General features: G+C 46.7%; 1 protein-coding gene across 9 annotated transcripts in view; it reads left to right on the plus strand.

Annotated features, from left to right (window-relative positions):
• LOC138467448 (zinc finger protein 567-like) overlaps positions 1–27,019 on the plus strand; it is a 359,879-nt gene that overhangs the window by 290,351 nt on the left and 42,509 nt on the right. For 6 of the 9 annotated variants that reach the window (XM_069607441.1, XM_069607442.1, XM_069607444.1 and 3 more), the window contains one exon: positions 18,828–18,923. The exons of the other annotated variants lie outside the window; for them this stretch is intronic. In XM_069607441.1, the coding sequence (XP_069463542.1) occupies positions 18,828–18,923 (96 nt within the window). The remainder of the gene's footprint in view (positions 1–18,827; positions 18,924–27,019) is intronic. 9 annotated transcript variants of the gene reach the window in all.

The following is a 27,019-nucleotide window of genomic DNA, read 5'->3' on the forward strand; positions in this document are numbered from 1 at the left end:
TGCTCCTGGAGGAATAATGTCAGAGGCCGAAGTGCTCTTCTTTTCTGGAGCGTGAGTGCCGAAAGGTCCTGGTAAATTTGAAGAGGGGTGCCCTGGAAAGTGATCTCTTCATCTTGACGGTTGATCGCTGATATCGCTTCTTTCGTTGTAAAGAAGTGGACCCTAGTGATCACGTCTGGAAGGGGGTCCGAATCTGTCCCGCGGCGCTGGCGAAGCCTGTGGGTGCGGTCCAATATGAGCCGAGATTTGTCCAGATCCGGAAGTAGAGCCTCATTGAAATTTGCCACGTAGTCCGCTAGCTTATCGGGGATGGAGGATGGGATGCCCCGGATGCGGAGATTATTGCGCCGGGCCTTATTTTCGAGATCTTCCTGTTTAAATTCCATGATCTCGCATTTGTGATGCAGGGAATCGATTGATTTTTGCATTTCCCCCAGAGCGGTGGTGTGCTCCTGGGCATGATCATCGATCTCTCCAACCCTCTGCTCGAGTTCTGTGACTCTCTGATCTGTTTGGTCAACTTTGGTGGCGAGTTCCGAGAGGCAAGCGCGGAACTCAGATTTGATGTCCGCCATGAAGGCTATTAGGTCTCCTTTAGTGGCAAGCTCGCCCCTGTCCTCTTGCTGCTTCTGTGGGGTCAGTTTGGGAGGTTCCCGTTTCTTGGGTTTCTCTGTAGCCGTAAACATGGCGGAGATATCCGTGCCTTTGCTCACTTTTGTTTGTCTCGACATGTTGCTCACGCCAAACAGTTCCAGTCGGGAGACTAGCGGCAAGGCCCAGGACGGTGGGAGATGGCAGCTGGAGAACTCCGTCACCCTGGCCTCCGCTCCGGGTCAGGTGTAGGTGGGTGGGCAGGGGCGCCCCAGGAAGGGTGGAACGGGGAGAAGGACCTCGGTAGGGCTGATCCAAGATGGCCGCAGTGGTCCCGACTTCATCTGCAAAGTAGAGAGAGGAGTGGGGACCTGCTCTCGGTAGCAACCCAGGAGGAATCCAGGCTGCCCAACCGAAATCAGGGGATTCTATATTAGGTACCGCTCCCCCTCTCCGGTTCTTCTGCCTCCCAAGGTCCCGCTACCGACCGGTGCGGAGCATGCTGCTGAGCCCCGGTATGGCGGCCATCTTAGTTTCGTCCGTCGGGTACGGGAGAGAAGTTCAGCTTCAAATTTCTAGTAGAACGCCGCCATGGTCGAAGACGGTGTTTAGCCAGGCTATGCCATGTCGGTTCCAGTCGCTGTAGATGGCATTAGCGACACGAAACCCCGCCTAGAACCACCAGATTTCGACGGCGGCGGCGGACATCCCACGGGCGGCCTCAGAGGAACGACCACATCGATGGCGCTCCAAGCCACGCCGGGTGAACTGATTTTTGACCAAGGTGTCCTTTTAGCTGCAATAGAACACCGGACCCTTTCACTGAAGGCGAAAGAACCCCTTTAGGTGGCGGGACTCCCCATGTCCTAGAGCCCCTGGGTTGGGATTTGCAGCAACCCATAAGTCAGAGCAACTAGAATCCTGTTTCACTGCCTCAAGCCGTTTCAACAATTTTTCACAACTTTCAAACTGATGCAGAACCGGAGGTGCTGCTTTTGGCATACCACAAACTTCAAAATGCTTACTAGCTTCTTCAAACAATCTTGACACCCTCTCGCACCAGTGAAGATCATCACTGTTAGGCAAAGTTTGTATGCAGCACCCTCTGGGACCACTACACACAACTCTGACTACAGGTATAGGCAACCCAACCTTTGGTATAAGCTTGTTCTACACTTTTGGTAGCGTGTTGAGCAGCCAGGCTTATCTCAAGAGGGGAAATGTGAGCAGTAGTGGGCTTGCACAAAAATTCAGTTATAGGTATTCAAATAAACTCTTACACTCAAGGTTTCTTGCATAAACATTTATTTATCAGTAAGTTATAAAGCCTTCTTCAGAAGGGAGCAATAGAATAGAAACACACACATACACTTCTGTACACTCTGAGTTTCTGAATCAATAAAGACCCTTTTTGGGATGGCCCACAGACACAACGTACACCCATAGGTGACTTCAATAACTAGGGTGCTGGGGTCATTAATATCTTACTGTTGGCATTCAGAATACTCTTAAAAGTTGGTAAAAAGCAAAGGTTATTGGAACAAAAAAAGACCACAGATATTCTTAAGCAGGCAAGTACTTTTAGATTTTCCTAGAAGTCATTCAGTTCAATAGGGTCAATGGGCAAAAGTCTTGTATAGGATGAAGTACTTCTGGTAAGTAAATGGAAAAGTCTTTGCACAAGTTCTTAGGAGTCTTTGAAGAAAAGAAGAATCAAATGTAGGACCACAAGCTGATTAGACTTGAGTTGTAGATGTTACAAGCACTCAAGATGTTTTACAGTACCTTTTAAAGATGAAGAAAAGATGCAGCATATGACTTCTGTTCCTGTGCAGCTCTGCAGGTCTCACTGTTCCTGGGCCTCAGTCGTGGGGACAAGAGGGAGGACGTCGGGGGACTAAAGCAGTGCACTGGGACGGTCAAAACTCGCAACCGGCAAACTTCACTTTCAGTGGCTGTTCAGTGTTTCAGCTCCTCGCGTCTAATGCAACACTGCGGTTCCTGGCTGTCGAGATGGACTTTCCTTGCTTCAGGGGTCCTGCATTCTGTTGAGGGGGCTCAGGCTGGGTAAATCCTGCTTCCCGGGAGCCCGGATGATCTTCCAAAAGCTCTAGGCCAGCTTAAAAGCAACACACACAATCTGGTGTTACTCTCCCTGGCTATACGGTTTCCAGCAGCAACTCTGTAGAAATTCAACCATCTCTGAGATGGATGTCCAGGTGGCTTACTTTGGAGTTGATTGGTCCCACCAACTCAAGGGGAGAAGTCGTCCTTGCAGGGGCTTCTCTGTCCATGCAAACTTGGCGTTCCGGCACTGCAGCAGGGCTTCACCGGGCAAACCAACGGTCCAGGAGTTGCAGCAGGCGTCCTCTTCAAGTTCTTCTTTGGTTCCATCGTCCAGTGGTCGACTCTTCCAAGCCAAAAGACTCCTTTTATTCAGTTCTCTCCCATTCATTCCAGCCTAGCTGTCAGTCACCCAGCAGGGTGGCTGTCCTTGCCGGACAGTCAGCCGGCCAATCCAATCATCAGAGTGCATTTGCATCTCCTAGGTGAATAAACACCAGGAGTTTCAGGCACCTCCCTCACTTCATGAACCCCGCCAAAGGCGAAATGAACAAAGAGACTAGACCTGGTTTGGCACGCAGAGCAAATCTCAAGAAGGACCTTTCCACAAAGAAATGGCAACAAAAAAAAACGGGCCCCATTTTGACAAAGATGGCTCCCGTGTATGCTTTACTGTAGCTGCGAATGCAGCCTGCGGTAAAGGCACACCATGGCAGTTCAAACGAAACCACTGCCACCAGCCATTCAGTGCGAAAAGGGTAACATAAAAAATGTTACATGAGAAACTAGACAAAGGGGGGGGATACTAGGTAACCCCTCCAGCACTCTATTGTAGGATAGGGTGTGCTGGGTCTAGAAAGTTACGATGGCAAGTAAAGTCAATTTCACTTTACTGCTCTTGGAAACAGTAGTTTATCCAAAAGAAGGTATTTAAAACTTTGGGAAATCTGAGAGACTTCCTTGTGCCACTGCACTGAATGTGCTGTGTGACACAATGTAAAGACTCCACAACCAAAAGAGTTTTCAAAATCGCAATAAAATACATGAGAGAGTGGGGGGAAGGGCCACTCTCTCTCCAGGTTCAAATTAAAACAATCAAGTCCTCAAAATCCAGCAAGGTTGCTTGGGGTCTCTAAGGTGGAGGGAATTAGCACATTTCGGAGAATTCTCCCCAATAGTCACCTCGACACGAACACTGGCCCAGCACTGTGAAAGTATAAAACTCTCTGAATCCTGAGGGTTTATCCAACAGAAACTCAACTCGACCTGGCCCGACAGCTCCGTTGACTTGCTAGAAGCCATCTCGTCACTTGCCAACTTGACTCAGTGAATGCATCTTTTTGACTTAACTCTACCTCTGAATCTTCTCGAGCTCTGACGCAGAGCCCAGACTCTGCCAACTCTGATCTACATTACTCGACAACAAATCAAGAACGGCAAGTCTCATAGAAGCCCAGTTCGACTGTGTTGAGCACTCAAGACAAAGGCATAAGATGCTATGTCCCCCAGTCCACTTTTGCGACCATAGTGACTCCTAATCCCCCTTCTCTGCCTTTCATTTTACCAGACATTTTCTTTAATACTGACAATGTGCCAATTGAGTGCCTGAACACCCCTGCTCATCTACCTTAAGCTCTATTCTGCAGAAGCTTGCATTTCCTGTTTCTTTTCAAGGGTGAGTTTTTGCTTGTTTTTAGTTGGTTATTCACCTCTTTATTGTTTAATTCTTTTGTGTATAACCTTGATTGGGCATACTTTTATTTTGAAGTCTTTGTACTATTGCTATGTGTGTTGCTACTGTTATCAACTCACACTCCCTCTGAATCTATAGCCTACCCTCGGCCTGCACTACTACATTAGGCGTATGGCGGGTATATGTTTGGGGCTGTAACAGTTTCACTTGCTTGTTTAGTGGTAATGTGGGGGCGAGTAGGCAGTTTAGCCACTTGTCATTCCTGTACTCCTGCAGAGCAGTCATCATTGCATCACACGCCTACACAAGGAATTGGAGCCACACTGTCCCAGACATGCATCTGCATATGCCTGTCAGAACGGTTTTAGGTTGACTATAGCCCCATTCCTGGTATACAGGCATCAAGTGGCCCATGGTGGCCACTTACTCTCTGACATAGAGGGACAAGAGATAATTGTGACCCCCTCGCCCCACACTCACACCCGGCATCATGTCTTTAAAGCAATTAAAAATAGAATAACCACCACCAGCCTAGCCACTTGATTTAACAGAGTGTGGGTACTCTGTTTGGGAAATGAAGGGCTGGGGGTACCTCTTCCTTTGGAAGTCAGAAGGACTCATTAGGCAGAGCTTGTAAAATTAGAGACCTACTTTTAGTCAGGCTTTGGATGAAGCCTGGCTGGCAGAAAAAAAGTCTGAAATCCAGATATGTCAGCAAAAAGTACAGGGAACAACTATATGGTAAAAAGTTTCAGTGATAAAGGAAGCAGTAGGGGAGGCATGACGGGATGGAGGTGGTTGCAGGAGGCACATCTGGATTGAGTGGGTGGTACTTCGGGATGGAGGGGTTGAGGGAGGCATGTCGGGATGGAGAGACGGTCAATGGCGACAGCAGGCAGAGGTCACATCTGGATGTAGGCTGTGGCGGGGAGTCGGGTTGTGAAGAGGCAGCTGGGGGGGTGGCAAGACAGACGGGAGGGGGGAAGGCATCGCGAAGGAGACGATGGGAGGAACAAGGTTGCGGGAGGCAGGCGAGGGGGCAGGGACGGAGGTGGTCAAAACATCAGTAAGTAGATACAGATACAGTACATTACAGCAAGGTGCCTGAGGGCTTGTTTTGCCAAAGGCAGGTTCTAGAGGGTGGAGGAGCCTAGTGTGGCATCGATTGGGGGTTAGTAGGATGGGCATAGAGGCAACCCTAATGCTAGAGGTCCTCGCCCTAAAGGAAGTACAGATAGATAGGGCCCTGATCATTCTCATAGGGTATCTGGGCAAGTACCCATCTTGCGAAGCGCCTGATCCTCGCTGAGAAGTCTCTGCCAACAGTTGGTGTAGAAAACACTGCGAGAACAGCAGAAAAGTGTGTGGGGAAACCCTAAACCTATTAAACCAAACAAGGCAAAGAGCAGGTATTGAGCTGAACCGACTGCATTGTGACTTGTCAGTACAAACTTTGCAAGCCACTCCCTGCTCTGAACTGTAAGACAGAAAACGTTTGTACCACATTTTTTGTATCCCGTTTTTCTTTGTGCCATATTTGTGCAGCCCACTATGCTACATGACGGTACCCTTATATAATCGAAAGATGGCAAATGTAAAAGTTCTGGATTTAAGGAACAAAATGTGGGCTCTGGGTAGGTGACATTACAAGTACATGGTAATCTACTCAAATGTGGGAATAGTACTCTTAGGTGACAATATTCTAAAAGTAAGTTATTGAGCCCTAAACACTGAGTTGCAGCATTGAATGCAGAAACCTCATTTCACCAACCCTTGACCCCTGATGACATTACAGGAAGTGAGGTCATTTGACCCTGCCCCCAAGTGACATCACAGGAAGTTATAGCAAACGACCTTCATATTTTTCAGGATTGTCTAGCATCCATGTTTCCAGGCACACTCATTTGAGCCAGATATAAGAACAGATTTGGGGAATGTCATTTCCAGATTCGACGTGGGGTGTATATGTAAAACGTACATAATGCAGTAATTATAACAGGGTAACCGAAATCTCTAATGCGGGCTACAGCAAGTGTATAAAACATCTATAGATCAATGGAAACAGAAGTACATGTTCACTGTGGCATTGCTGTGTTAAACAAGCCAAAAAAGCGCTGATCTGGTGGCGAGTGCGCTGCTGTTTACCCAGGAGAGAGATGCTGCACGGGCAAGGCCTGAAAATTAAATCATTGACCAGGATTTAGTATCAACAAAATTCCCTGGGTATAAATGGATCTGTGAGTCAGCTATGACTACGACAGAAGAAACCTATTAGACTGGTCTGCATGCGCACATGGGAGTGCACCTGATAATGCTATCTTTGCTGGAGTGGAATGCCTGGGAAAGGTTATTTCAGTATACCCAAGATCCCCCCCATAGTTTTTATTTGTGTAATAAAATTTTAAAAAGATCCTTTTAATGTAATATTGCTGCGCACAGAAATCCATGGCACCACAGTTATTTTAAATTGAAAACACCCATGAGTTGCTTCTCACCCGGGGGGGCGCTGGCAGACTTCCTATGTCAGACCCAGTGGTGCCCAATGGCGTAGCACAGCATTTGTTGGCTCCCTTGCAAGCCATGCCGTGGGCCCCTCCTTCCCAACCCAAGTTCCTTAACAAAGCACTAGGCACCCCACACCCCGGGCTGCTCCAGATCACCAGGTATGCGCAATGTTCATGATTATGCTGCTGCAGGGGCATGTACTACTGCAAGTGAATGAAGTAAATGTTTTTTAATCAAAGCTTAAATGTTTAACTTAACATTGAAAAAATGGGGCGATGCCTAGTGCACAAATATACCAAGTATTTTTTTTTTTTTTTTTTTTTTTGAAGGGTGTAGATATTTGCCACAAGTATTTGATTGCGACCGAGCGTAGTGGGGAAACCCGAACTAACGTAGAATAGCAGGGGGTGACTTGCCCGAAGAATTGAAAGAAAGCGCTGACGAGGCTTTCCAACAAGAGTGCCCTAATGAGGTAGAAGAGAATCAAACCACCCACCAATTCCAGAATATCCCCTCGGAAATGAAAAATACCATTGGATGGATCAGTCAAAATCAATGGGACAGCTCGCATTAACAGATCATTCCCCGTGAACGCCCTACATTAAATTCCTCCACTCAGAAATTTGGTCACAAATGACAGAGTGGATTAGATTGCCTAACACGAATAACAACAGGATGCTGTCTAAAGTGTCTTCTCCCATAATTGCTGAACTAATGTGGGATTACCAAAGTGATCTTTCGATCCTTGGTCTGGTTATGGTTGGTTTTCCACAAATAAAAATTGCTATGGACTTTCTGGAATACCAACCACCTCCTCCGAAACTAAACAGGGACTCCACAGATTCTCCATCTGTAGATAATGCATCGAACAAAAACATGTCGGAACAACTTTCTGCCCTGACTAATGCCCTAAATGGGCTTAAATGGCTGGAGCCTCTCATAAAGTCTGCTGTCAATATAAGCACATCTACAGCCTCTTCATAAAGTTATGACCTTACCATTGTGTCGTGAAACTGCTGTGGGCTACTTAATTTACTGAAATGGAGAAGAGCGGTAGAACATAAAATCTTACCTAACATTCTATTTATTCAGGAGTCTATGGCCACGAAAGACATCCAATTTGACGGCTATAAAACCTATTCCCACCATGCTAAAAAAGGGATGAAAGGGAGACCTACTGGTGGCATTGCGATCTTGATTGACACCCGTCTAAATTTTACCATCAATAATATATATGAATCGGATATGTTCATCATGTTGGATATTTCCTTCTTGGTTAAAACGAATGAAAATCTATTGTTGGTCTCCCTTTATTGGAATCCCGCTCAACTCCTAATTGAAAAAGCGGTTGAGATCTTAGGTGATGCTCTTAACCGTGCACTCTGCAAAGCTCCACATGCAGAAATCCTTATTGGAGGAGATTTTAATTCCCATATGGGATGCCATGGCATCTCTAAGAGTTCCTACTGACACCATCACCATGCCTCTAGTCTAAAAGGAAAGATTTGGTGTAAATTCCTCAAAACCTGGAATATACACTTAATTGACCACACAGATACTCATTGTAATGTCCCTTGGAAAAGGGGTAATGCAAGTTCATGGATCGATCACATGTTTGCCTCAAATGGACTTTCTCGTTCTATGACTAAAACAAATACCCTTAGGACTGATATGGGCGATCATGTGATGATCACTACCTCAATTCGGAAATATTTTACCCTGTGTCCTCCAGTAGCTCAGTTAGCATTAATTCAAAGTCACAGACCAGGTGCCTCAATCAACTGGTCTCCTGCTACATGCAGAGATTTCACATTCATTGTCAATAGAGACCTCTGGAAAGACAATGCACAAAATGGTATGTTTAATTCTGCAATCCTAAAATGGAATTGTGAAATGATTGCCACACATTTGGCGAAGGGTGTTTTTCGTAGGTCTGAGAAACTCTCTTGTGAATATAACAGAGATGACTTTTGTGCTAAGATAGCAGTTTTAAAAAGTAAGAAAAACGCTCGCATACGGATGTTAAAGAAGTCTACGTTGTGCTTCAATGCCGAGTATTTTGCGCTAAAAAAAAGTTCTATTTTCATATAAAAAAGCAGTAAAGGAGATTCATGATGCTAACAAACTGCTTCAAAATCAAAAAATAGTAACTCTCCTTTGCAATCGCAAGACTAAAGACCTATGGAATACGATAAGATCTCTAGACAAAGAACCATCGCGTGAGTTTGTCTCTGGCATTGATAGTGCAACCTGGACTTCTTTTTTTCTCGCCAAATATGCTCTCCCAGAAAATGTCAGTGTGCTTGACACTCCACCTGATTGCCATCTACTTCCTAATGTCTGTCCTTGGGGAAAGAATGACATACTTGAGGCTATCCAGAAATTAAAAAGCTCTAAATGTGCAGGTCCTGATGGACTCCCTCCTTGCTTAATAAAGGATGATCCTTTATTCTGGCACCCTATTTTTCTTACGATTTTCCAAGAGATATTCAAATACAAAAGGATACCTGAGTCTTGGCTTACTTCAATTATCATCCCCTTACATAAAAAAGGCTCAATTGAAGACCCAAATAATTATCGTCCTATAGCAATCATTGATGTTGCTGCGAAAATATTTGCTTCTCTAATTCTACAAGAACTTGAAATTTTCGCACGCAATCACGATTCTTTGTTCTTCGCAAGTGGGTTTTCGCAAAGGGATGGGAGCCCCCCTTAATGCATGCTTGATGGCTCATATTATATCTCATGCCACATGCCCGTCTCATGGCCCCGTCTTTGTTGCCTCCTTAGATCTGAAAGCTGCGTTTGACGGGGTTATTAGAAGCAAATTATGGGAAAAATTGCAGAAAGCAAAATTCCCCCAATATCTCATTCATATTCAAATGTTGCACTTTAGAACTAATTTCAAAGCTAGAATCAACAGGGAAGGGTCTCTAACCCAAGCTATTCCATCTTTTACAGGTGTTAAACAAGGCTGTAACTTAGCAGCGATACTATTCAATCTCTATCTACAAGATATAGAAGATCTATGGAATGCTAAGAAGTCGTTTGCAATTCGCATTGGCGCCTTTACCTTGTCTTGGTTAGCGTACGCAGACGACATCTTATTTTTCGATCGGACTCAGTCAGGTCTTCAAGCTAAACTTGATTGTTTTATGCAATATTGTAGCTCTAATAATTTGGTAGTCAATCCTCAAAAATCTAACATTATTTTCTCAAATAAGAAAAAAGTACGTACATTTGTATGGAAAATTGGTGTTTCTCCAATTACAATCAGTCCCACTTTACCGTACTTAGGATTGAGGATTGATTCGCTCAAAGAATACCTCCTATAAATTCATGAAGGAACAATTGAATGCGAAAATGTCTCCATTAAAATGCCAAATGAAAATCCTACTAAAGAAAAGCTGCAAATTTTCTCTATTGCCACTTTTGGAATTTTATTCAAAAAAAGTTGAAGCCATTTTATTATATGGAGCTGAACTTACCATACATGACTTAGGGCCAATATTGGACCAACTTCAAGGGCATATTTGGAAAGATGTATTAGGCTTACCTTTATCAATGCCTAATGTTGTGATAAGACACGAATTGGGGATTAATTCCCTCTCCTCCAGATACAATTGGCGCATGCTAAATAATTTTGCTAAAATATTATTTCCTATTAGAAACTCGCTCTACATAGGGCTAAACAGAATGCTAGCAGATAACAACCCTCCCTCTATGGTGCAATTTAAAGAATGCATGCTAACTTTACTGGATAAGATCAATCTCCCAATGGAAGACTTGGAACTCTTTTAAGAGAAAATCAAGAAAAAGCTATTGCTTCAGGATTGGGGCGATACCTGTTCGAAAATGGAAATCTACCCTTCTTGTGCGGAATATCGCAAATTTATTAACAAGCAGAAACCACGTATGTCTTACTTGATACTTTGTCCCTGCTCTAAGGTCCGTCGCACATTTATGCGCTTCAGGCTAGATTTAATTCACACTCGATCTAGAACGAAATACTGGTCTAAAGATACATTGGCTCACACTAACGAGGTATGTCGTTTTTGTAATCAAGCTCTGGAGACCTTAAAACATCTGTTTTTATATTGCTGTTATTTTGAAAATATACGATGCATTCTTATAAAGTCCTTTGTGCAAGCTAATACGATTCTAGCTAGAGAGTGGATTTGGACTAAATGTATGTGGGGATCAACGGACACTTCTGTAGTAAAAACAACGAACTTTGTAAATATTATCGAGAAAGAATTGGAAAATGCGTCTCAACTTTAGAGAACTAATGAATGTTGATAATTGATGGTGCTCAAATCTAGTGTACTCTTGTACAGATTTTAATTTATGAATTTGACATTTTATGTTCAACATGTTACATCGATTGTGTTCATATCACAATATCTTATGTTTGATTTTAACAATTTTGTATTGTCTGAAAGAATCGCAAATTATTTGTAAGGTCTACATTTTTGACTAAAAACAAATTTAAAAAAAAAAAAAAAGATGGCGTTTGGGGGAGAAACCGGGGGAATTCTTCTCCCTCCCCTGAGAAAATGTTTTGAATAATGGTGCATTACACAGCACACTCTCTGGAAATTTGGGTAAAAGGCCAACAATCTGTTTTGTGTAGGGTAAATCATGAAAGAAATCGCCATAGATGCAAGTCACCCAAAGTGCCCAGGGCATTTCCCAGTGCCAATATCATGCCGGTCCCTGCAATATATGCCAGTATGAAAAAGATTTTCATGCTGTCTGTGCCCATACATTTCCATGCTGGCTCCACCCACATGCTAGTATTCCCATATAAGACCGTACTCATGTTTGCTTTGAGTTTTTTTTTTTATAGCATCATTATTGCCACTGGGTGGCAGTACTCCTATATAAGAACATATTCCCGTTGTTTTGGCCATTAAAAGTGACATGTCACAATATGAAAACCTGTCCAAACTGGTTCTAATGCAAGCCAGTCTAGACCCATAAGAACACTTATGCTTAATTCATCACAGATGCCCAGTTAATAGTCATGCTACAGTAAAATAAAATATTCAGGCCACTACACCAAAACGTCAGTCTAGCGAGTTAACACTAATCATGCTTGCTTTTTTAAGGATGCCAAGTAATGTCATGCTACAGTAAGCAATGGCTAGACTGACTACTCCAAAATGCCAGTCTAACCAGGCAATGACACACATGAACTTTGCTCAGCCCAAAAATACCAGTAAAACATGCAAAGTCAATAAAGGATGTGGCAGAAATGCGCCAGTCATTTTCCCCCCCAAAATTGTTTCTACATCTGGCGATCACCTGTTGGAGTGCGTTTTTCATCCTTTTCAATCACCTACTCATTGAGGAGGGCGTTCCAAGATGGCGGCCCAGCCCGCACTGGAGTGCTGGATCCTGTAGCAGGTGCCTGATTGGGTGAGGCCCACATTTCATCTGCCTATCTGGAGCCGGCAGGCTTGGCCAGCCCCCCCAACCAAAGGCCCACTCCTGGCCCCTGCATCCCTTGCCATTTCTCTCTATTCCCTCTTCACCCAGCCAGAGCACAGCACGCTGGCCTGCAGCATCGCCTCCCTCTAAACCAGGAGCCAGCTGATGCAGCACGAATCATCATGAAACGAAGGTAAGCCCTTTAGGGCTTTGTCAGCTGTGCGCACGTTTGTGCTATTTATTTCATTTCAAATCCTTGTTGGGCATGAGCGTTCTTGTGGCAATGCGCTCCACAAGAAAATTGTTTCTACATATGGCAATCACCTGTTGGAGCGTATTGTTCATCCTTTTCAATCATCTGCTCATTGAGGAGGCCATTCCAAGATGGCGGCCCGGCCCATACTGGATTGCTGGTGCCTGTTTGGGTGAGGGCCCCATTTCATCTGTGGTATCTGGAACTGGCCGGCTTGGCCGGCCCCCCACCAAAGGCCCACTCCGAAGGCCCCTGTCTGCTCCCTGAACGCTACTGGAGGTACTTTCTTGCCACCCCTGCAATCGAACTTCCTTGATGTGCGACCTCACTCTACTTTAAAATCTTGACTTCCATAACACTCCTCCATAACTATGGGTACATTCCCTACTCTGGACATGCTTCTACCTTCACGCCTCAGCCGCCTCCTCTGCTTGTTCCCCATGTTTGCACCTCTGATTACACTGCGTGTTCACACCCACTACTAGCTTCTGTATCTGGTTGCAACTCAAATTTGGCTGTGATTTTATGCATTTAGCTTGGTTGCAATCATCCTATTGCCTATCCTTCCCTCCTATCCTTTCTGTAACCCTCCTTTGTTGCCTGTTGTATCTCGCCCCCACCAGTTTATTTGAGATGTCTGTCTACTTGAATCCCTCTTCTTGCTGTTCCCGCCTCTCTGCTCTCCCCCTCCATTCACTGTATGATTAGCACTTACTCTATTAGAAATGTTGCCTGACCTGTATAATAGCAGCTTGTTTGTCTCCCCCCGCCCCCTCCTGCGTCCCTCCCTTGTCAGGCCTAGTACAGTAGCCACTTGTCTGTTCTCATTCTCCCTCCCGTACCCTCCTTAACTTAGTCATAAGCTCTTGCAGGATCTGAAATATCGCTGGCCAAGTAAAATGGTTAATGTCACATTCTTAATGTTTCAAGGACTTGAAAGAATGTCACTGTGTTCTCCCTTGTTCCCTCCCTACCTTGAAGTGCTTTGAAACACATTTTGTATAGGCGCTATATAAATAATCAATCTTTCAACAGACTGTGATCCAGCAAAACACAGGAACTCTCCTAAAACCTACCACCTACGTACAAAGTGCCAACATGTAGGAATCCAACACTCACCCACTTGTTTAATGGAATATTTCCTGTGGACTGTTGACTATGATTAGGTTGTTACGTGTTGAGGCCCATTAGCATCTATGTTTCAGACATCCAGTGGTGTCAAGCAGGGGTGCATACTGGCCTTGACTCCCGTTCTGTCAGCGATTCTTCAACCCAAAGTAAGATGTTCAGTGAAAGTAGGAGCTCAGAAAATTGGTTGGCTAAATTATGGTGATGACCTGCTTTTACTGGACTATACCCCTAGATGCCTACAAGATATGCTTGATGCCCTTGGTGAATGTGTGAATGAATGGGCTTTGCATCAATATAGAGAAAATAAATTGGTTGTTTTCAGGGTGTAAAACATCAAAAAAGTTGGTTTAAATAATAGCTGGAAATTAGATGAAACGTTTGTTGAAACGATAGAATGCTAAAAGTATCTATGTGATTGACAACAAACTTAGATGAATGACTAGGTGGGAGGCAAATAAGGCGAATTGTATGAAAATCATGTATTTCTTGAGTGTATTTATTAGCAGGCAGGGTGGATGTTCAATCAAAACCATACTATTGCTATATAATGCCAAAATGGTTCCCTGTATAATGTGCGGTGGTGGGAAGAACCCTTATGGGGGAGAGATCCATATTTGAAGATAAGATTCTTCAAATATTGTTTAGAATGCCACAATTGATTTCGATTGAATATATATTTTTAGAATTCTAACTTAAGCGAATCTCAGCAATATTAATAGCAAACTTAACTTGGGATATTAGAGTTTATTAAAGTTAGAAAATGAGACCATTATGGTATATTTTTTAGTATACAGAAATATGGATGGATGAATGAGATTTGGTTCATTAGGAAGTATGCTATCTGCATATAAGATCTGGATCCTAGGCTATGAACATCAGTCGGAGCAGTCAGCCAGAAAGGGGTTGAAAAAATGGGTTATGGAGAAAAGTCAACAGTACAGCAGCTGATTTTGTATGATTAGCATCAACTGTTAACAGTGGGCCCTTTTATTCAGTTTTGGATTGAATGTACTACCATTCCAGAATATCTTGAAGCCTTCACTAACAGTACCATAATGAGGCAGTATCTTCTGCTAAAATTCAATAGAACCCAGATACTGGAAATCGGGGGAGCAAAAAGGGGAAAACCTTGTCTAGAGCGATTGTCGACTGTGTGGGGAAACCACAATTGAATCTGCAGAACATGAATGTCGCTGTCTGAGTCTTAAAACGATGAGGAGCAAATACATGAAAGCCTACTGTAGTGAGATAAAATGTGATGCAACACATCTGGGGTGTTTGCTGTTACAGGGCACCAATGTTTACCTGATCTACCACATGGTTAACTATTACTCTCTATGTATGGAGATATTAGCAGACTTATCTAAAGGGGTCTTATCATTGTGTTGGGAAATACTATTGTAGTAGATCTGACACCTTTTTATGTATTTCATTTTTTAATGTACTCGCTGTATGTTTTTCTTGTTTTAATGTATGTATATACAAAGCATGTATTGGCTGTAAGTATATTAAACCAAATACATTTTCTTAAAAACCTTACCTTTTTCTTGCATCTTCAGTCTGTCCTTCCAGGCCACTCTCTGCTCATCCATGCTGCTCATAAACGGGAACTAGGACGCTGCGAGAGCTTCCTGGTTCCTGTATGTGAGCTGCCAGGAAGCCGAGGGAGAAGGGGTTGGAGCTGAATGTGGCATGTGCCAGCTGTCCCGGTCAGCTCCAACCCCTACTGTGCACCTTCCCGGCGCAGCCTTCACCCTGATGGGTGAGGACTGGGCCGGGCACCCACCAGACCTGGTCTAGAAGGGCCCCATGAATCGTGTGGGGACTCCCTCTACACCAGGCGATTTATTTATTTTTTTTGGTTGAAAACAATGTTTTCTTTATTGAAAAAAAAAAGTTGGGCGTCGCAAGGGAGTTCCCAGGGGTTGCAACTGCATCCCCCAAGGTTCGTAGTTGCGACCCCCAAATCACATCCCTCACTAAATGTGGGACCTGGTTTATAGTTATAATGTAGAAAAAAAATGTAGAAAACAATGTCGAAAACCTATACATATAATGAGTCAATTTTTAGAAAATAAAATGTTGAAAAAAAGTCAATTAGCGCTATCAATAAATAAATAAACAAGAGTATCATTTACTAGGGGGTGTCCCCCCGGACACCCGCCCACCCCCCCACCACCCTCTCACCCCACATACTCAACACATTTTAATTATATATATATATATTTTTTTTAAATAATTCGAAAAAAATCGAAAAAATTCGACATTATTGTTTTTCGAAATTGTTTTCTAAAAAAAAAAATTAGACATTTTGACTTTCTACATTATGACTGACCACCGTGGGACCTTTGTGCGTTTGGACATTTCAATCCTGACACATTTGTTTGCAACCAATTATGTAAATGGTAACCGGCTGAAATGTGCATTATTCTTACACAAACCTGTGACCATATCTTAAATTGCAGGAAAACACCACTGTTGGGGAGATTTATCATTATTGTGCTTCATCCCTTCTTCTAATGAGACCCCCAGCACTTTTTGCTGGACTTCCGAACCTTTTTCTTCTAATCCTGAATGAGTGGGGCCTTTTTCCTCTCATTCATTCTTGTGGACTCTGTCTTTTGGAACTCTATTCTTTGCATTCTACCTGTACTATGGAGTCTGCTCTATAGCTCTTAAAGGCATCTGTGTTTTACTACTGCAGCACACAGCACCTTAGGGGCAGGGTTGCTGGGGACCCTTGGGGTCCTCCTTTAAGGTTCTTTTTCTATATCCTCAAGTAACTACGGTTCTTAAGGATAGAGAGATACTTGGTAGCTCTCCCAAAACTATATAGTCTGAGATTGGGACACACCACCTTCAGTGGAGTGCCAATAGGATACTTAATATCTCCTTTCTCTCTTTTCCTGTGACTTTATAGTCACAATCACCTAGTTATGGCTGGTGACAGTGGACGTGTTCTACCAACTATTGTCTATTTATTATACCGCAGGCTATGTCCATAGCCTCTGTAGTGCACAATAGGGGCACACAAGTACCAACTTGGGGCCTCCCTTCTTTTTCCGCCATTACTAGCGTGGTGGTTGTTTGTTAGCCCATCTACCATTCTGGGAGAGGGCGGTCTGTGTGTGTTTGCCTTTGGCGGGAACCAGTAGGTATCCCTGCCTAGGCTCCAGGCAGGAAGTGGGGGAGGAGTCTTCCACCCCTTGTCCTTTGTCTGCCATAGTGCCTGCATAGAGCCAGCTCCCACAGGGGGGGGTCTGGCTGTCCTGATTGGACAGCCAAACTTCCCTTTCTTTAAAATGTTGAGAGATTGCAGAGGTGTGTGTGCTGGAACTGTATAAAAGGTGAGGATTCTTGAGTGTAAAGCAAGTTGACCACAGAAGTAACCGAGCAAGACTACCAGAGACGCCTGAAGGCCCTTTGCAAGACCTTCAAGCTACCACTGCTGTCCTGACCCCAACAACCAGTCCAAAGACTTACTTTGAAACAGGCCATCTCCTGAGGTCCGAGAAGCTTTCAGAGCTGCGGAACCCCAATAGCAGGAGACCTGCTGCCCATTTCGAGTGCATTGTTGTGGAAAGGCTGAATCCGTCAATCTTTGGTGAACCCACAAGGACACTCCAGTGATAAGATTCCAACTTGCCCAGTACCCCTCACCAGAGTGTGGGACTGCAGGAAGCGAACAAAATTACCTGGGTGATACGAGACCTTAGTTGGTGCTGCTGAAAAGGCACCAAAACCGCAGAGTGAACCAAGAAGTTGCTGAAAGACGTGCTACAGGTCCTCCCTCGAGACTGCTGCTGAGAAACACTGTCCATTGTCCTGCCTTTCATCACCGGACAAAGGAATCCCGAGCTCGGGGTCCAGAGCTGCCACATCACGGAGGAGCCAACACAGTTTCTTCAAAGCAAAGGTACTGTGGGGGGAAAAAGGTATTGCTTACTCAATTCCAAGAATTGGCTCCAGAGCGTTGCAGTGCACGTAGAGGTGTCCAGGGCCTCCCCCATTTACCTCTGAGCCAAGCTGCTGCTTGTGTTCCCTTCTCAAGTTCGTTTTAGGTCTCCTTTGTTAGTTGCTAACTTGCTGCTTCAATAACTTTAGACACGGGAAGAAAACTGCAGCAACTCTTCATCGTTTGCTGTTTGTCAAGATTTCAAGCACTCTCCGAACTGCCTTTAGCTATGTTTGTGTTTTTTTACTACAGACTTGCCAGGCGAAGAAACAGTCTCTAGAACCTTGAACTAAGCTCACGTTGCACTAACCACTTATTTTCCTCACTTTAAGTGACTTTCTTATGTGTTTGCAGAGTAAATGCATTACTGTATGAGTGCGGGATTACCAATAATACGATAACCTTATCTTTTCCCTTTCTAACGTTGCTACAAATGTAACCTTGAGCAAATACTAAAGTGCCCTTCGAAGTGTATTAGCTAGTATTCTTAAGTGTTCTACCGTAAACATCTGAAGTAGTGATTCTGGTGTAAATATAATATATTATATTTTATATAAACGTGTAAGTGCTTCTTTGATGTGTCTAGATTCAGAGTACTTACCTACAGCTCACATCTTCCTCTTAAAATGAGCCTGACTGCTCTGCCACACTACCAAGGTCCTGAGCTAGTACAGACTGATATTAAGAGTTGGGAATCTACAAACCACTGGGATAGCTTACTAAAGTCTTACTGCCAGTAGGACTTTAGTAAAACTCCCGTAACACCCACTTAGTTATGACACGAAAGGCAGGGCTGGGGCATAGAAAGCTCAACGTGGAAGTTAATAACCTATTGTTTTTTGTTAAATCATGCAAGCTCAGGAAGACGCAGTGTTTCAGTGAATAGCAAGGAAGGTGTACCTCATTCTTAACCTTTAATGATAAGAACCATTTGACATAGATTTGTGAATGCAGTGCAATGAATCCATGTGTTTACACCCCCTCATGCAAGAACTAGAATCAAATAGTTCTACACCTGCAGGCAAACCCATGATTGGTCTGTCATAAGCGATAAACCATACACATAACCTTCTTTTGCCATCATCTGTTGGAGCCACCAGTTATGGAATAGACACCATAAAGATGCTTTGTAAGAAAAGACATATTTGCTTGATTTCGTATAGGCATAAAGATTAGCCTTCATGTATTTCCTCTATTTGCAGCTAATCCTGTCATCACGTCTGTATTTTCACTAAATATTAAATGTGAAGAAGAGACCCATTTTGAAAAGGAGATTAAGACTGTGGGAACAGCTACAGGTGAGAATAATTTATTGTTGAATGAAGTACAGAAACATTTGTGACTGCTGCAGAGGCTAAAAGGTCACCTTAGTTTACTATTTCTTTATATGCAGGTTTTAAAAGACATGACATTCGAGGGGATTGGGTCCTCCGACGTATTCCATATCTATGAAAGTAATCAACAAAGCTGTGCTGCTTCGGAAAATCTTTCTGCGTCCTGCGTCGATGACGTCGATACGCCGCCCTCGAGGACCTCCTCCGACGGCACTGGATGTTATAAGTAGGACGCACGACGCCCGTAGCCTCAGTTCCGTTTTTTCCGCGAACGTGTTCGCTTCGGGAATCTCGACACGCCTCGACTCTTTGGAGTTTCTGTTGCTTTCTCGGTTCTTCGAACCTGTTTGTGACATTTCTTCGTGAAGATGTCTACCTCGTCTTCCACACCGCGTCTGGGTTTTAAGAAGTGCGGGGACTGTGGGTCCAAGATGTCGGTCACAGACTCTCACAACGCCTGCCTCTGGTGCCTCGGGGAGGCCATGAGACGGATGACTGTGTCGACTGCCAGTTGCTCACGTCGAAAGCCTTGCGGGAGCGCAAGAAGAAGTTATCGGTAGGTAAGGTGTCCAAGCCCCGAGATCTGCGGGGCTTTCGACGGACGACTCGAGGGGCGACTCTCTGCGTTGTTGTTGGAAGTCCAGTGGGTCTCGGTCCCGGAGTCGGTCTCACCACTCCTCTGCCTCTTCGAGGCACTCCCGGAAGCGCCGTCATCGGTCGCCTTCCCTGTCCTCATCCAAGGACTCTGCCCATCGGCGGGTCGCTTACCCCACCAAGCATGCGACACCGGGGAATGGGCTTCCTTCGGGAAGAAAATGTTGGTGATTCTCGAATCTCAGGCCACTGGTCCGTGCCCGCCTCCGAGTAGGGTCGGCCGTGATCAGCCGAGAGATGCCGCTCGCATGCCTTCGGGCTCGGGTGGTCGTCGCGATTCGCAGGAAAGGTCCCGCTCGGACAAGGGGAATCGTTCTCTGCATGCCTGGTCCAGGTCCCGGTTCTCGACACGCTCGAGACCGCGTGAACCTGTGAAGTCTTCGAGGAAGTTGTTGACGGCTTCGGCACCCAGGATGTCGAGGGACACGCTCAGGGCTCCGCCTTCGAGGCCTGTGTCGACGCCGTCAATGCTGTCGGCGCCACGTCTGTCGTTGACGCCGATTCTCTCGGTGCCGATTCACTCGACGCCTTTCGGGGCTGTGTCGACGGGGGTGCCCCGTGGCTCGGGGGAACCACCTAGAAAGGCTCTGGCCAAGGTCAGTGTAAATTGGGTGTTCCTGTCCTCTCTGATTCCGTACTGCAATTGCTTTTGAGCAGTTTGTGATTTACACCTTCCAAAGGGACCCATGCATTAGTGATAAATCCTAATCATGAGGTGAAGAAACAACCATTAACTATGACTGGTTTTATAGAAGCCTCTTTATTATTTTGGTGGCTAATCTTTAAAAGTTTTTTTCTTAAAAAAGAAAGGATCAAATGTTCAGATAAAACAAAACAGCACAGAGAAACACCATGATTTTAACTTGACATAGCTATGTCAAAAACAGGTCAACAGCTGTGTGTATATGTGCAAAGAAAAAGATGAACAATGCAGAAAGAGTGCAATTCTTCTCAGGTCTGTACAAACAATATGCAATGATTCTTTGTAATTGTTATAATCGAACTAGAGGTGTACACAATATTACTTCATAGAGGTTACAATCTCATAGTTACAATGCTGTGTAGTATTGTATTCAGTTCCTATTTTTTCTTTTCAATAAATTCAAAATGACCGGTAAGCACAAAGTCCTTTTTGATATGAGGCATAAGTGTTATGCCCTAACCGGATTATTGTGGAAAGAGACTATTATGTTTGTCTATGTGACAATGGTTAGAAAATGTGGTCAGCTGTGGCTGATTCCTGACCAAGAGAGACTGGTTCTTGACGTCTATTAAACAGTGAAGAAAATTCAGTGTGGTCCTTGGATGTGGTGTGTAATTAATTTCCCACGAGGATCACTGACGTTTCGATTGTTCTAATTCACAATCTTCTTCTGGGGCCTTATATATGCAGGTCTCCCTAAAGATAAACAAAGACAAGAGTGTCCACTCAGAAGAGAGTACCAAATGTTTCTATAGGAATAAAAAATTGAAGTGGAAGGATAAAAAGCATCATATTGCTGCTGCTACAATAGATAAGTGAAGGGCTGGGGGCCCTCAAAAGTCCAGTAACTGACCTGTCCTAGAAGCTGCGTGGAAACTCCTGTGCTTCCAGAGATCTGTGGGGGTGGTTAAGCATAGGCTGTGCGTAAGAGTCGCAGGCTGTAAATAACATCCCAGTGGTAGCCTGAGTATTCGGGTCGATTCAAGTGGCCCTGTGTAAAAAGATGTAAAAGAAAGGCAAGGTCAGGCTGTATTAGTAACTGACATTGCCATGTGTGGAGCTAGTGCTGCTTCCCCAGGTTCACTGAGAGAGGAAATTGTTAATTTCCTGAAAGGAGTAGCAGGGGGGCTGGAGAATGCTCACCTGTATATAACTTAATGTGGATAAGGTTGGGGCAGCTCCGCCGTGCGCGTAGAGTCAGGTGAGGTGCCGTAATGGACTAAAATGGAGCTGCTCGTAGTGTATTTAAAAGCGCATGCGCGCATGGACAGTGACAGGGCGAGCGCGCATGCGTGGAGCGGGGCAGACAAGTGTCTGTAGCACGCGCGGTATGGTGCCCAAGAGTACAGCGTCTTGTGTGACGCTGAGCTGTGGCTACTAGCCTGTAAATGGATGCGTAGGCGCAGGGGGCCATGTGTAAACGGCATCGAGTCGAAGCCTGGAAAGTTACCAGGTGGGTACATGGGGTACAGCAAGAGGGTGGGGCGGCAGGTGAGCCAGAGAGCAATTAAAGCGACCTATATATGTTGAGGATGGTGGGGTCGGAGTGATGCTAAATAAGAACAGGAATGAGTCCTAGCTGCTGGGAGCTGGGGGTGATGCCTAACTCGAGGATGTGATGATACACATGTATCTAAGGACCAGGAGGGTGGCTACTGGTCCATCAGGGTAAGAACCTGGACCTGCCATGGGAGACCAGTGCTGATTGGTAGAGAGCTCAATGGAATGCAATGGTTGTGCATTCAGGTTGTGGCTTGATAGTCCATAGGGGCTGCTTCATTGAGACCGTTAGTCAAGGTCTGTCATTTGAATATCCACCAGGATTCCTTGTATTTAAGTGAATTGGATATATTGGTGGTGCCTAGGACACGGTCAATCACCCACCATTTGAAGGAGTCATGGGCATGTTGTAGTTCCATGAAGTGTAAGACCAATGGCGCATTGTGTACTTCGCACCTTATCCTTGATTTATGTTCGCTTATTCTTTTGTGCACAGGTCTGGACGTTTGTCCCACATATCTGAGTCTGCAGGTGCACTCAATAAGCTAGATCACATTGGTTGTTTTGCAATTGTTAAATTGTCTGAGTTCCCATTCCCTGTCTCCTATAGGGAAGGTCAAGCATGGCTTCGGTTCCAGTTCTGTGCCTTCTTACCTCCATCTGGAGTTCATTTCAGAGGTGGAAGAGGGCTCCGATGATGGCATGGTGCCTGACACGGTGCCTGACGAGATTCTCTCGGGCCATAGCCAGTTTGAGGACCCGAGGCAGTCCCTGCATGATGCTAGTGGGCTGGACACCTCTCCAGAGGTGGTTTTGTAGGCCTGAGCTTGGCACTCATGCCGATTTTTCGTACCAGCGCCTTATGTCACAGGTCACCGAGTACTTCAGTTGGTCTGCTTTCCCAGGGGAGTTTGTTCAGGATGACCTTACGGATATCCTCGACATTGGTCTACCAACTGACCCGGTACTGCCGTTTCATATGGCTCTACAGAGGAGGGTGGCGGCGGCTTGTACTGCTCTGGAGAGTTTCCCGGCAGTGAGCAAGTCTTTGCCGCAAAAAATACCGCCCAGCCAGTAGTGTGCCCTGCTACTTGTCCAAGCACCCTACTCCGGAGAGTTTGGTGGTGCAGGCGGCTACGGCCCCGGCAAAGCAGGCGTCGTACCCTACCATCCCTCTTGATAGGGACAACAAGCGTTTTGACGGCTGGGCGAAGAAAGTGTTTTCTGCAGGGGGTATGGCGTTTCAGGCGGCCAACTCCATTTGTGCCTTGTCTCGTTTCACGCACACTCTGTGGAACTGTTTCCTTGGCGGCTGAACATATTACCGAAGGGGATGAAAGGGATTGTTTCCTTGCCATGGTTCAGGATGGGAAGGATGCTATGTGTGAGGCCGTTCAGTCGGGTTTGGACATGGTAGATTGTGTCAGCCGGTCCATGGTGGCGAGCACCGTGATACGCAGGTTTGCGTGGTTGCGGAAGTCGGGGTTTGCTCCTGATGTGCAGGCCCGGCTCCTCAACATGCCCTTGGACGGGGAACATCTTTTTGGCAGCAAGGCTGACGAGAGCCTTGAGAGGTTGCAGACCTCAAAAGCTGCAGCGAAGTCGTTGGGCGCTGCAGTTCGACAACCTCCGCCTTTTCGTCCTAGGGGACAGCAATAAGGGGAGGTTTCTTTCGTTATTACTCATCCTTTGGTAAAGCGGGAGGAGCTGCCAGTCAAAGGGGCCACCGTAGGAGTGCCAGAGGTGGAAAACAACGTACTCGAGGTGCCAAGGTCGCTCGGGCTGTTGCCTCTTTGCCCTCAGGCAACGCCGCAGCCGCTTCAGCTCAGTCATGAGGCCATGTCCCATGGTTCGCCGGTTGGGGGAAGGCTGGCGCAGCATCTTGTAGAATGGCGTGCCATTACTTCAGATGTGTGGGTTCTGGAGATCATAACCCACAGCTACTGTCTTCCTTTCCGGCAAAGGCCTCAAGACAATCCACTGGGGAATCTCTCTTTGAAGAGTCTTGATCTGCTCCTTACGCAGGAAATTCAATCCCTGCTGGAGAAAGGCGCCATAGAACTGGTGCCTGTAGCGGAGAGGAACAAGGGATGGTAGTCCCCTTATTTTTTGATTTCCATGAAAGACGGGGGATTGAGACCCATCATGGACCTGCGCGGTTTGAACACACTCCTCAGGAAGGACAAGTTCAAGATGGTTACTCTTTCTCAAGTCCTCCAGGCCCTTGAACTTCAGGACTGGTTGGTGTGTCTCGACCTCAAGGACACTTATTTTCATTTGCCGATCCATCCGAAGCACAAGTACCACCTGAGGTTTGCGGTTGGCGACTCGCACTTTCACTTCCTGGTCCTGCTGTTCGGGTTGACCTGCGCCCTGAGGGTCTTCACCAAGCTCATGGTAGTGGTGGCAGCGCACCTCAGGAAAGGGGCGATTCACGTCTACCCTTAACTGGACGATTGGTTGATCAGGGCGCGCTCTTCCGAGCAAGTCCTGGATCATCTGTCTGTCACCTGCCACTCCCTCCACAAGCTGGGCTTCTCCCTAAACTTAAAGAAGTCCCATTTGACACCAACTCAGAGGCTCCAGTACATTGGAGCAGTGATCACACGTCCCTGGGCCAGTGTTTTCCTCCCCAGGTGAGTGCTCTTCACATTCAGCAGATGGTGCACAAGTTTCAACTTGCCCAGAGTCTCCCAGCGTTCGAATTCTTGAGACTGCTCGGCCTCATGGCATCCTGCGTTCTTCTGGTGCCAGAGGCCAGGTTGTGGATGAGATCTTTGCAATGGGCACTCAAGCTCCAGTGATCTCAGTCCTCCGGCAGGATGTTGGACCCTGTTCGGGTGCCATCTTCGGTCGCCCAGGACCTTCTGCGGTGGGCCGACGAAGGCAATCTGATGAGGGGGGGGCTCCATTTTGGCTGCCCTGGCCGGAGGTGACTATCGTGACGGACGCATCCCTCACGGGATGGGGATCTCATGCCAACGAGTTGACAGTCAGCGGTCGTTGGTCTCTGTCTGAGTCCAGACTCCATATCAATCTGTTGGAGCTGAGGGCTGTCAGGCTAGCCCTGAAGGCTTTTCTGCCGACTGTGCGTGGAAAGAATGCCCTGATCCTGACGGACAACACGGTGACGGTGGCCATGCAATACCTCAACAAAAAGCGGGGGGCAGGGTCACTTCCTCTGTGCAGGGAGGCGATACAGCTCTGGTTCTCCAGCATGGGGTCTGGCATGGATTCACATGCTCATGAATATTCCCCGTCAGGCCGGGAATCCTCGGTAAGATAAAACCAGTAACAGTTTCGTTTCTGATCTGTCTTTCTTAGTAGTAACCAATCACTGATCTCTGGGTCATACTGCCCCCAGCCAATGACTGCCCTCTACCTAAGCCCCTCCCCTGGCAGCCATCCTCAGATTTTTACCGCACCTTCAAGTGTTGGGAGTCCGCTTGTTTTAGCTATCGAGCTTTTACTGCGTTTTTGCGCTTTTTCAGGAGATTTTTCTCATTTTTTCAGTTAATTGAGCCTCACGCTCCACCGTTTCTACTTCCGTTCACGGGGACCCGTTTCAGAATTCTTCTACGCCCATCAAGGGTGAAGTTTTCGTCGAGTTGCGCTTCTTGGAGGATTCCAGAAGATCTGTGGCCTACCTCAACAGACATGGCCCAGGACAAGAGAAGCTCGACGCCCGGATCCAAGCTGTTTAGGAGCTGCCCAGGATGCGGATTGCAAAATGTTTTCAAGGACGACGAGCATTCGAGCTGTCTCTACTGCCTTCATGAGGACAAGACGCACGTGGAGAAGGACTGTGCGTTCTGCAAGAACCTGTCGGAACGAACCAAGCAAGATCGTCGTTCCCGCCTCCCCGCCTGGCTGGAGAAGGGCACAGCAGGTGAGAAGGCGAAGAAACAGTCTGAGCGGTCTTCTAAGTCCTGTGAGGGCGCCTTGGCGACGGGGGCCCAACAGAAGGCCAAGCACCACGAGTCCGCGGGCACTGGGAGCGCCGAAAGGTCGGGCTCCTCGGTTGCCAGGCAGGGCGCGACTTCCCCGGCACGATCAACCACGAGCCAGCGCTCTGGTTTGGGAAAGAGTAAGTCCGAAAACCCGGGTAAGCTTCTGGAGAGGCCCAGGTCGATCTCGAAGGGAGCAGAGGGGGAGCGAGGCGATGACCCTTCCCCCAAAGCGAAGGCCCAGCACGCATCTAAGGTGGTGAGGGCCTTGATCCACCCGGCAAAGGCCTCCATCGAGGTTGTCGCAGCGGCCCTGGCGAAGCCGGCAGAAGCTACGACAGTGGAGGCGGCCTCGGGGGCCCAGAGTTTCCCTGCCACCGCAGAGGGAATCCTCTTTCCAGACCATCGTTAAGACCCCGGCGGATAAAGAGGGGGAGGGGGAGGGGGCCGGTGGCCATTACGGACTTGGATTCAGCCTCCGAGGAGGATCCGGTGGAAACCATGAAAGGCCTCAATGAGAGGTTCATAGGCCTCAACGAGAGGTTCATAGGCCTCAACGAGAGGTTCGATCCCAGGGGAAGGTTCCTGCTGATGTGATCGAAGATGGCCCCGTGGAGCAGCCATCCCGTCCGTCGCAGCCATTACCCGAGCCCCAGGATAGCTTGGCGGCCATTTTGTTGGCGATCCAATCCTTATGTACTGAGATAAGGATGAGGTTACCACGGACCCCCACGGAGGATCCAGAACCAAGCCCGTCGGGAAGCCCTCCGAACAAGCGGCAGAGAGTCCACCCCACTCCGTCCTTCGTGCCCGCGAGGCCTGCGAACACCTCATCCCCCTCGCCAGACCTTCGGGAGGATACGGCGATGGATACAGCGACGGGGACGGACGACGGCGATGACACTACGGACATCCCGTCATCAACCCCCCCTCGGCCTCTTCGCCCGACGAAATTGGCTCTTTTCATGCCATGATAGCCAGCTCTTGCAGCTCTGCCCTGAGGAACAGAAAAAGGAAGGTTTTCTTTACCAACGACGAGAGGCCAAGAGAAAGACGGTCCTCGCGGTGCCGTTGCTCGAAGACATCTGGGACGAGGGGTTGGCTATCCTCAAGAACCCTTCCACGACACCCGCCAAGAGGGACAGGTACAAGAAGAAGTACCGGGTACCCGATGCCGCCCCCTTGTTCCTCAGGGCCCAGCCCACGCCAGACTCTGTCGTCTCGGCAGCAGCCAAGAAGAAAGCAGCGGGTGCCGC

The sequence above is a fragment of the Ambystoma mexicanum genome, chromosome 4q (genome assembly GCF_040938575.1).
Source record: "Ambystoma mexicanum isolate Mex_15411 chromosome 4q, UKY_AmexF1_1, whole genome shotgun sequence".
Taxonomy (NCBI): Eukaryota; Metazoa; Chordata; class Amphibia; order Caudata; family Ambystomatidae; genus Ambystoma; species Ambystoma mexicanum.